This window comes from Callospermophilus lateralis, chromosome 14 (assembly GCF_048772815.1).
Source record: "Callospermophilus lateralis isolate mCalLat2 chromosome 14, mCalLat2.hap1, whole genome shotgun sequence".
NCBI lineage: Eukaryota > Metazoa > Chordata > Mammalia > Rodentia > Sciuridae > Callospermophilus > Callospermophilus lateralis.
Window position 1 is genome coordinate 96,355,886 of NC_135318.1, and position 12,096 is coordinate 96,367,981.

At 43.3% G+C, this 12,096-nt stretch overlaps 1 protein-coding gene across 2 annotated transcripts in view; it reads right to left on the reverse strand.

Moving 5' to 3' along the window:
- Tmem131 (transmembrane protein 131) overlaps nucleotides 1–12,096 on the reverse strand; it is a 168,557-nt gene that overhangs the window by 75,077 nt on the left and 81,384 nt on the right. For both annotated transcript variants that reach the window (XM_076833104.1, XM_076833102.1), the window contains exon 4: nucleotides 9,771–9,839. In XM_076833104.1, coding sequence (XP_076689219.1) covers nucleotides 9,771–9,839 — 69 coding nt within the window. The remainder of the gene's footprint in view (nucleotides 1–9,770; nucleotides 9,840–12,096) is intronic.

Here is a 12,096-nt window from a genome sequence, read left to right on the forward strand (position 1 = left end):
TCTAGAAGAGTCAGAGGCTCTAAAGAATTAGGAACAACCAGTATGAATGAGACCAGCTTGGAAAATATGCTGCAATTTTGTGGTCAATGGCAAGTTTCCTATGCCACGAAATATGACACTAAATGCCAGGAAACAGCTGGAGAAATGGTCTAGCAAGTACCCTTAGACAAACCTTCTGAATGGCTGGGACACAGCACTCTGTTCTACACAGCTTTTGGCAGGAAGTTGGGCCGAATCAATATGCTGTACTCTGTACCACTCAACTAACACAAAATCCTACCATCAACTCAGAAACACATTGGTGGAAAGGCTCTTACAAAAAGACTGAAGAGCAAGCAACTGAAAGGCCAAGGGGCATCAAACACTCCTTCAGAAAGGAGGCCTGCCTGACCTTCCCAAGAATGCCCCAAGTCCATAGAGAGGGGCACCTTCATAAACTGAATTTACTTTGAGAATAAAGACTTCCATTTTTAGTGACAATCATTTAAATGTCCAGTCTTGACACTAAGTAGCCATTTCAAACTTTGGATTTGAAAACAAGATTTTCTGCCCTTAATAATTATATAAGCTGAAGAACTCAGGAAAACAAGCTTCCAACCAAGGCATCTTTTACAGTCTGCAATAAATGTTTGAAAAAAGAAATTGTTATGAAAACAGAACATTTAACAGAATTGGTGTAAATCAGTGGGGGAGGGGTGCAAAGAGAAAGGGGCTGCTGCAGTGGGCTGCTGGTGGTGGGGGAGAGAGGGAGGCAGGAAAAGTAGGCCTGAAGAGTCAGGATGAAAAAGGAAAAAACGAAAGGATGAAAAATTAAGACGCTAATCTAATGAGTTTTTAGTTCTAGGGTGCAGCAGGGCTGACCAAGGTGGGGAGGAGCCACTTGGAGGGTGGTCTACAGAAGCAAAGGGACTTCTCATTGCCTTCTTACCAAAGGGCCTGAAATCCTTTAGCAGATGCCAGGAGTAGTGAGGACCATGACTCCACTGGCTATTAAAATTACGAACACACATTACATCTCCCTTCATTTCTTATGCTTATCAGCGGTGGTTTCCAAGCCCCACTGTTGCCCCTCATCTTGCTACATCCAGGCAAGCCAACAGACAAGCCCACAGCCTTTCTAGGCCCTAGTGAGAAGTACAGACCGTGCAAGAATCCCCCACCAGCCTCGGCCCTGAGTCTCAATAAAAGCCAAGCAAATTTCCTTTCTTTGCTCTCTGAAGTCACTTTCGGACCTGCTTGGGAACCTGCCGTGGTTTCTCCAGAAAGTGTCCTTACATAAGTGTAGATGGTCCCCAACTTATGACGGCTCAGCTTAGGATTTTTCAAGCTTAAGATGGTGCAAAAACAGCCTGCATTCAATAGGAATCATCATTTGAATGTGGATCTTTTCTTGGCTCACACTATGTGGCTGCAGCTCCTGGTCAGCCACAGATCAAGGGGGAAGCAACTGAGACTGGTACTGGGCTGTGCTGCCAGTGCTTTCTGGCGCCAGGTATTTCACAAATTCCACGAGAATGTGACACTATTGAAGAAAGCTCTGTGCCAGATGACTCTGCCCAACTGTATGCCAATGTCAGGGTTCTGGGGACATTTAAAGGAGGTTAGGCTGGGGGGGGGGTTGCAGCTCAGTATAGAGTGGGTGCTTGGCATGCTTGAGGCCCTATTTCCAAAAACAAAAACAAAAAAAGAAAAGAAAAAGGAAAAAGGGAGGCCAGGCTGAGCTGTTATTGGTAGGCGAGGTGTATTACACAGGTTTTGACTTAATAACATTTTGAACTTAAGGTTTATGGAGACATACACCCAGCGTAAGTTAAGGAACATCTGCTTATCAGACCACTTCAAACCCGCTTAGTGCATGTGTGACATCATCCTGGTATTCTAACCAAACTTCAGGTGGGGATCCATTCCACCTCTGTGGGGTCAACGTGAGACCACGGGTGCAGAAGGTTTCCACCTTGGCTGGGCAGGTACTGGCCCCTGGGGTTCAACAGGCTGAGGAGTGGCTTTCCCGACAAATACAGGAATGGCACCTGGAGATGTCCACTGCTAGACCCCCTCTGGTCTGCGTGGTGGGTGTTCACACCTGACTGTGATCACTCTGGGCTCTACACTGAGCTTGTTTATGCTAAAGGAGCAGAAGCAAGTGCTTCCCAGTGGAAGAAAGCTCCGGAGTGCAAGTCTGGAAGCAGTCACAGGATTCTTGCCATCACTGAGGGAAAAGGACATTGGCAGTGACAGAGAGTAAGCCAACTGAGAGAGGCACAATGATGGGCAGAGAGGAGTCCTGGGGGTGCTGATCATGCAGACCCTCTATCCCAAGGGGCAACTGTACCTCTGGCCTTTCCGCAGCTTCCTGACCTCCTCAGGACTCTTTCCAGCACAGTCACACTTACTTCGACAAGTTTCAGTTAACCTCTGTGACAACCAGATGACTATGGCACTGATCAAACAACAGAGGGACCAAATGTAGTCTCACACATTAGGTACGCAGAATGACCTGGTTTATATTATCACCTGCCGGACAATCAGGGAACGAAAGGCCCTGTGTGTCTGCTGTGCTCCAACAGTTCACAAATAACAAAGATACAAAGCAGACACGGCAGAAGCATTCCCCACTGCTGAGTCCTTAAGAGCAAATCTGCCATTTGTTCTCTCCACTTTTCCAACTGTGTGGAGACTCCCGTTAAATCCTCAGCACCACCAAAAAAAAAAAAAAAAAAAAAAAAAAAATCCTGTTAGAGCCAGGTGTGGTGGTGCATGGCTCTAACAGACTCAGGAGGCTGAGGCAGGAGGATCATGAGTTCAAAGCCAGCCTCAGCAACTAAGCAAAGCCCCAAGGAATTTAGCAAGACCCTGTCTCAAAATAAAACATAAAAAATAAAAAGGGCTGGGGATGTGGCTCAGTGGTTAAGTGCCCCTGGGTTCAGTCCCTGATGCCCAAAAAAATCCTGCTAGAGGGAAATTCTCAAAGTATGCGTAATGATTCCTGGAACTCAGGGAGACCTTAGTGACTTCAGGAATGGTGTGGTGCTCTCCACATGTGTGGTGGGCACACAGGAGATTTGGCATTTATCTTTTGACAATAGGAAATGACTAAAGGACTTTTTTTTGAGGGGTGGCATGATCAGATTTTAATATTAAGAGGATTTTTCTGTTGACAGTATGGATCATAAGTTGGAGAATGGCAGGTTTGTTCTGGAGGACAATATGAAGTGATGGGGCCTGGACTAGGAGGAGAAGGGGGGGCAGGGAGAAGGAGAGGATGAGCAAAGGCCCCTCCAGTCACAGGTGTGGTGGGGGTGATGGGAGTGCTCTGAGGGCAAATGACAGGAAGCCCCCCGGATTCCCACCTGGTGGGGTCACTCAGAGACTGAAGTTGCAGCAAGAAATATGTTTCGATGACAGTGACGTTGGTGACACTATCACGGTGAGTGATGGCGTGGGGTACGGGGACGGGGAAATCACAGGCATATGCCAGACAGGTTGGGTGAGGTGGGAGAGCAGAGGCAGGCAGTGGACGGGTAAAGGGACAGAAGCCCTTGAAAGAGAAGGAGGAAGAAGAGGCTTAGACACAGGAGGAAAGCAGAGGGCGGTTCACACGAGTGGGGCCGAGAAAGATCTGAGCGAGGAAGAGGTCAGCAGCACTGTGCACTCCACAAAAGATCAAGGAAGATGTGACTAAGAAGTGTCACCTAACAGAGAGACCCAAGGGGGGCAGGCCCAGGGCCTGTGAACTCAGAAGTTGGACAAGCCTTCCAAGGACACAGCCCTTTTTGTTCTTCCATTCTGTGAGACAAACTGCTCAGCTCTAACACTGATGGCAGGATGGGGCCACAGTTCCCGGCACCACAGACAGACAAGTCCCAGCAAGGAAGAGGGCGCTTTCTTTCCTGTGTCTCCTTTTGGGGAGAGGGGCTTTCCAGAAGTCCCTGGGTACAAATGCCTAAAACTGGGTTTTGTCTATCCCTGAACTGATCACGAGAATGGGCTCATTACTGACTGAGATTTCATGGGACTTACTCCTGAGTCAGGGACAGGGCCACTTTCCCTAAGGGTAAATGAAAAGGCTGGAGTGGTAGCAAAAGAGAAGTGGGGAGAGGCTGACGAGGCGACATGCATGAAGTGGGCCGCTCTATGCTGTGGTATTCTCTGATTGTTTTTCAGTTAATATTCCTTTAAGAAAGAGCAGGAAAGTTTGGAGGCAGAAAGAAATATATGGGAAAAACTTCAGCCATCTAACAAGCTTTTCGTTTCTGAGAGGGAAAAAAAGGTGCAATACTTTAAAGAGGGTCTGTCATAAAGTATCTCTGGATCTCCTTCAGCAATCAGCTACTTGCTGATGCCATTGGAAATTGTTTTTGGCAGTGAAAATGTACAGTTTCATGTTCTTTGTCCTAAAACCACTGTAAAGTTTCATAAAAAGAACCCCAGCTCTAAAATTACTGAGCAAAATTTTCAACCCTATCGCCTTCCATGTTTTACAATAAAAGTTGTAAATTTAGGAACCTCTGGGTTTATAACCATGTGGTGGCTTTGTGACACCAACCTGCAGACCCCAGAATTGCTTTCCAGCTTGTTTATGGTTAATGTGAGTTATACCTGTTCTCTCCCAAGGGCTGCAAGATGGGGGTCAGGCAACGGTGACTGTGTCAGTATCCCTTCTCCCAGCTACTCGGTCACATACTAATCCAGGTACTGCTAAGAGGGATTTTGCAAATATAATTAAAGCACCCAATCAATTCACTTTAAGTTAATCAAAGAGGATATTATTCTAGGTGGGCCTGTCAATCAGTTGGAAGCCCTTTCAAAGATAGCTTAGACTTTGTGCGGGTGGAGAGACTCCAAACAGCAGCTGGACTAGCAGTATCCCTTCCCCAGAGCCTTCCCTGAAGGCCCACCTACAGACTGTAAGCTTTAGCCCCTACCCTGGGAGGTCCAGCTGACTCCTGATCTTTCCCTCCTGGCTGCCTACCCCTGCAGAATCTCTATATACATACACACACACACACACACACACACACACACATATACATACACACACACACACATACATACTCTGACAAACACATTTAGAATCTCTGGCTGTTTCTACTTCTCTAACTGAACCATTATATGCATAAGTTCACATTTGCCCACACCCCTTAGCTCCTACAGATCTGCTTCTACCTTTGTGAGATAAAATACACTTCCCATTTAGCTGTTCTCAGACTGTTCTCCCATTATTTAAAGCCTTTCTGCACCCAAGGCCTTAGTTCTTTCAGCTGCATTAATAAAACACCATACAATGGGTGGCTTATAAACAACAGAAATACGTTTCTCACAGTTGGAGAGGCTGTGAATCAGAGATCGAGGGCCAGCATGTTTGGGGTCTAGCAATGGCCCTCTCTCTGGTCTTCCTGCTATACTCACATGGTGGGAATAGCAAGGCAGTTCTATGGGCACCTTTCACAAGGACATTAACCCATTCCTCAGAGTCCTGCCCTCTCTCAGGACTTAATCACCTACAGAGCCCCCTTTCCTACCATCGTCACATAGGAAGTTCAGTTCCAACACATAGATGGGGGGGGGGGACGCACAAACATTCAGACCACAGCCAAGAGTTTTCTTTTTGTTTGCTTCCACCATTTTGAAATCACGCATAAGTCTGCTACTTTAGGGAACAGTTACTTCCCTATGCTTCAGATAAATTTCTTCACTGTGCTCCCTGACCCTGGTTTGTACTGTACTGGTTTGTCCTCCTTTCTGTGCGTCTTCAGCAAACCTTCCAGAGTTTCTCTAAGCTCAGGAGATTTCTGTTTTTTATGATCAAGGACCAGTCCCACTAAGGAATCCCATTTATTCTCTTTCCAGTCAGAGACTGGTTCTTTTATTCTGATCAGTTGCCTCTTGTTCATGATAAATTATTCTCTAGTCTAAAGGTAACTAAAAACTTCAACAGGGCAGTCTGCTAAGGAAATAGGCATGGTTGCATTTAAACCATTAAATTCAGCACTGATCACAAGAAAGAAACATTTTAAACAATTCCAGTGAATGAATTTAACAAATATACCTATATTATTTTTCTTTAAAACTGTAAAAGTAACAGAAAAGTCAGTGGAATTTTTAATAGTATACATAACATAGGAAGTCAAGAAGCAGGTTATAAAATACTATGTTCAGGAAATATGGTTATATTTTTATAACTTAATAAATGAGTAGTGATGCACAGAAAGGACTCAAAAAGCAACCTCAGCTAGGCACAGTGGCACACACCAGCGGCTCAAGAGGCTGTGGCAGGCAGGAAGATTGTTGTGCTCAAACCCAGCCTCAGGAAAAGAAAGGTCCTAAGCAACTTGGTGAGACCCTGTCTCTAAATAAAATACAAAATAGAGCTGGGGATGTGGCTCTGTTGTTGAGTGCCTAAATTCAAACCCTGGTACCCACCCCAAAGAAAACAAGCTCAAATTTAAGGTTTCTAGGTGTTTGGATTATCAGTAGCATTTTATTTCCCTCTCCCCGCCCTCACAAATAAGTATTTTTTAAAGCTTACTACAGTGAGCTTATACTGCTTGCTTAGCAGACAACTCCTATAAGTTCTGTGGTGGTGATTTATCAACCGTGGCCCAGCACGGGAATTCCTAAGTAGCTCCAAAGAACCCACTACTAGTAGACTTGGAGGGGAATGTCTGTAAACTCCTTGAACTTGTATGCAAAGTGGCGTGCGTGTGTGTGTGTGTGTGTGTGTGTGTGTGTGTGTATTGGGAGACAGGAAGCAAGAGGGTCCACAGCTTTCATCCATCCCAAAGAGATCCATGACACAAAAATGGTCAAGATCATCAATCCAGAATCTTGCTTGATCTTATCCCAACTTCTCCTATTTTGGTGGTGGAGCATTGCTTGATGGATTGAGGGACAGTTAATTTGGAACAGGAATTTCTAGTTTTAGTTCAGGTATTTATCTCAAAATAAAATTTACAAAACTTTCTCAAAAAACAAATACTGAAGCAAAAAAAAAAAAAAAACAACAGTTGCATATAACTTTTTGAAGAATATTTTGAGAATACTTACTTGTACCAAGTTTTTCAAAGTTGGAATTCTACTTGCAAATGCTCTACCAAGAACTAGGCAAGAGCTACACCCACTACAACCCCCTCACTACTTTAGACTGAAGTCCTGATACTATGCACTGATCTCCTCTTCCACATCTCTTGACAAAGTGCCACAGATACTGCTTAGTGCCATAGTCTAGGCATGAGTTCCTCAGTCTCTAATGTGATTCACTCTGGAATAGGAGAACACACTGGAAACAACACAGTCTTGATTTGAAAAATAATGAACTCTCCTGATATACATCAATATTTTCCTTGTTTCATTAAATATGTTGCATTTGTAAGGAGATTCGGTGACGTATTTCTGTAAGTGGATTAAGAACTGTATATTCCTTGCAGTTTTAGCACTGAGTCTATCTTAGTCCATTCGGGGCTGCTCTGATGAAAGACCACATTCTGGGTAATTTATAAAGAACAGGAAACCTACTTCCATGCAGTTCCTGAGACTGGGAAGTCCTCCCTATAGTGTTTTAACATGGCAGAAGGCAGGTATCAAGTAGGGAAAGATATCCCACTCAGTAGAGAGCAGCGAAGGCAGAGCCCACCTGACCCAATAGCTTCCTAAAGGTCCTGTGTCTCCATGTGAAAGTCGTTTCCAACCACAGGTTCTCATACAGAACCAAATAGTGACTTATTGCCTATCTGAACACATGGTCTTTAAACCCTCACACAAGTTAATTTTATTTACATAATGACTACTTCCAAATACTGATTACATCTAGAAATGCACAATTAAGTATGCAAACTTCTATCTGCACTCCAGCCCCGCAAATCTGTGGGATCTCTGTGGGAATACAATCTCCATTAAAGACCTGCTATCAAATATCTTTTAATTCTGGTGGCTAATCATTCTGAAAAAGTTTAACTGATATATTTTGATTATTCTAGGTTTTAAATTATAAATTATTTAAACTTAGTATGTTTATTATAGTAAAAACAGCTAAGTACAACTTTGATAGCATTAAAGAAAGTTGTGATTTTCATCTGTCGAGTCAGGATATCCAAGTATCGAACAATAGATACCTGAGTAAATGGCAGTAAGGAAAAGAGCAATTTGACAATGAACATCAACACTTTAACAATAGGGATTTTACTCCTGGAAATCTAGACTAAGGAAATAGTCTAACATTTACTTACCTACCTACCAGCCTCAAAAATTAAAAAACAAACTGAAGCCTTTATGCATAGACATTCACTATAGCAATGGTATGAAGAGAAAAAAGAAACAACTAAATGTCCAAGAATGAGGGAACAGTTAAACTCACAGGACTGCTATTCAGCACATAAATTTTCATTTAGGACAAGCTTGTAGTACACAGCATTACTTATATTAATGAAGGAAAAAGGTCTAAAATTGCCCAAACAGTCTGATCACACCAGTAAAACACACTGCCAGATGCATACGCACACATGAAGAACCAAAATCCAAGCTTCACTGCGACCCTATCAGGGATTCTAATTAGTGGAGCCGAAACATACATGGCTTCCTCTTGTCCCTTTTAAACTTCTGCTAACGTATCAAGTGGCACTGCTGTGACTGGCCCTGCCCAAAAAGAGCTCACCTGGGCTGCCCAGTCCCTCGATTCTCACCCCTTACTACCCCTCTCTTAAGACCTTGGGATGGGGGCACTCGCTGGCTTCCAAAGCCCTTTGGGCTTCTCATTGGGGGCAGGCGGGGGGGCAGTTTCTGGAGACAGAAGAAGAAATTCTACAGCCTGCTCTTTAAAAGCTCACAGGCCAACCTGGAAGATGGGTGGCTTCATGTCCAGAAAACAAAGGAAAGGAACTGATTTGGAGCAGGAGGGGTCAGGGTGAGGGCCTAGAGGCAGAGGCCAGGAAGGAGGTAGATTTGAGGATTTTGACTGATGGCGCAGGTGCTCTCCTCATCCATCTGCTTAATCGGGTTGGAGCCCAATAGAGTAAAACCCTGTTTCTCCGTAAGTTTCTGAAATGTGTGAAACCTGAGTCCCAGAGGTAGAAGGTGAGCAATAAGGACAGTGTAAGGAAGCAGTTTTGTTCATGGACTGGGTCTGTATGTAGCATCTGCTTTTGCTGGCCTTTCTGGGTTGGTGATACTTTCTCTGTTATGAGGTATAAAAGCTATACTTTGGCGCACGTGTGTAATCCCAGTGACCAAGGAGGCTGAGACAGGAGAATTCCAAGTTTCAGGCTAGCCTCAGCAACTTAGTGAGATACTGTCTCAAAGCAAAAAGTAAGGGCTGGGGCTATAGCTCAGTGGTAAAGCACACCTGGATTCAAACGCAGTACGGTGTCTTTAAAAAAAAAAAAAAAAAAAAAAAAAGCATATGCGTCTAGCAAATCCTTAGCCTAGACTTCCAGTAGTAAAATCACTATTTGTTCTGCCCATAAAAAAACTTTCAAATAATAAGAAAGGAAATAAAGTGCTGATCAGAAAAGTTAACCTACTAAGTTTCATGCTGCTTCTGAAGATAAGATTCTCCAAACCAAAGGGTGCAATGTGGGGGGTATTTTTCAAACGTTCTCAGTATTATTATATTAGACTCCTAATAGTTGTTTCCTAGTATTGAACTAGATTCAACATTTGTTTCCTGGTGACTTGAACATAATTTTCTTACATAGATAACACAGGCCAAAGGCAAGACAAATACATATAAAATGATAGTTTAACAGGAAAATAGAGTCCAAAAATGTTAAACTTACTGTTCATGGAAATCCAGCATTGGTGGCTCAAATCTGATGGGCCTGCAATTACCCCGATACAGAGATAAACTGTAATTAAAAAGAAAAAGAGTTTAAGAAGCAGTTCTTCAAAAAACGCATTTCCCTAAACAGTAGTCAAAATGCTTGGCTTTTTGTACTGAGAAAAGTGGGGAATCCTTAAGGAAAGTGGGGCCTAGAGTATTGATTTTTTTTTTTTTTTAATGAGAGGAAATCAATAGATGTTGTATCTTTAAAAAAAATTAAAAAGGGAAATACTTTTTCTATCTGTGAAAATAGGAAATGCTCAGACTGGTGAAATTTATTTGGTTGAAATAATTGGTAACAGTATGCTTTAATATGTTCATCTGGATTTCTGATATAGGTATGATGAATACTTAGTAACTGAAACAATTACATATGCTTGACAGACATCTGGAAACAAAAATTAGGATCCCATTATGACTACAATGGTAAAGGGCTCAACAAAAAAAGTGAACTAAGAACTAAAGCATCTATCCCATCTGGGAGTTTGGAACACACTGATCTGTGATGTTCTGGCTTAAGATGAGTATCTTTTCTAGTGACCCCACCTGGCACTGCACCTTCTCAGTAAGCCAGATTTCTGCATAGCAGCCATAGACACCACCCTGATCCAACCCTGATGGGGCCGGGAGTGCCTGCGTACCTAAAGCCAGCTGCTTCTGCACCCTGAAGTTCGAAATGCAGTCCGTTTGAAAGGCAGGTTTGGCTCTTCTTATCCTAAGGAATGATGCCCGAGCAAAAGCCCTCTGTGAGACCCAAGGGCTTCATTTTCACCACAGCCAGATTTCACAAGAGCGCAAATCTCCAAGATGGCACAGCGATTCCCTTCAGGACGCACAGGAAAGGCAGCAGAAATAGACAAGGACATCCACAATATGTAGGAAGTTTGGCTTTAATTCAATCTTACATTAAGATTAAATAGTCCTGATAGTATTGAGCCGGAAGTAACAGCCCAACCATACTTTCAGCCCTACCAATTTGGAGTTTTCCTCTGTGCTGACTGATCATCTCTTTCTACATATGAACAGAAAAGAAAGAAAACATCAAATATAAGACTACACTTCACTAACGCACAAAACGAAAGACACTGGGACAAAAGAGCGCAGTTCCTTGCAACCGGGCTGCCATGCGCAGTGGTAGGTACAAAATCTATTCCCTCTTACTTTCTGCCCTTCTTTGTGCCCAACAGAACAACTCTTTTGACTTCTTCAAAACAAGATGTTGTTCAGCTCATCTGTTTTAATAGTGTTTAACTCAAAATCACACTAAATCCAAATCAAGAAAAAATAAAGTGCTGCATATAGTTATTGTCTAAGTTATTCTTTCACACATATAAACCCGAACTGTGTTAGATGCCAGAGGTACAAACAAGATTAAGAAATGTCTTTTTCTTCTCACAAAACCATGAGTCTATTCTGCAAGTCACAAATGGAAATGTCTGAAGTGGCCAGGCGGGGTAAAAAAGTGAATACCCCATTTATTCAGCACGAAGATGCCATGGGATATAAAGAAAAATCAAGCCAGGCACAGTGATGCATGCCTGTAATCACAGCAAGTCAGGAGGCTGAGTCAGGGGGATTGCAAACTTGAGGCCAACCTCTGCACTTTGTGAGACCCTGTCTCAAAATTAAAAATAAAGGGAACTGGGGAAGGAGCTCAGTGCTTGCTTTGCATGTGCAAGGCCCTAGATTCAATCCCAGGACTGTAAACAAACAAGCAATTAATTAAAAAATAAAGATAAACACAGTGGGTGCTATGGTTAGAACTGAGAACACCTCTCTCAGAGAGCCAAAAGCTAAGACCTAATGGTGGAGACTGATGAAGTGGAGATGCACCTGTAAGGTGAAGACCAAGGAGGCTGAAGGGACCGAGTACAAGGAAGGAGAAGGGGAGAGGGGGAAGAGGGACAGGGGATGAGGCCAAGGCACTGACACCAGACCTCCTTGTAGGAGCATGGCTTTAATCCACGTGTAACTAATGGCCTCTACAGTGTTTTGAGCAAATAAGTGATATGCCCTGATACTTGAAAAGCTTAATTCTGGCTACTGTGTGAAGAACAGATTGTGGGAGCCCAGCAGAGGAAGCAGAAAGCTGCTGTAGGGTTTCAGACAAGAGGTGAGTATGTCCCTGGTCTACAGGTGACCACAAGGGAAGGTAAGTGAGAAGCAACTGTTTTCAGAAACTCTTCAGAAGTTAGACACAACATATTATGCCAATGGCTGAACTCTGACTGTGAGAGAAGAAAAAAAGAATCAATGATGACTTAGTAAGATTCTGACTGGCA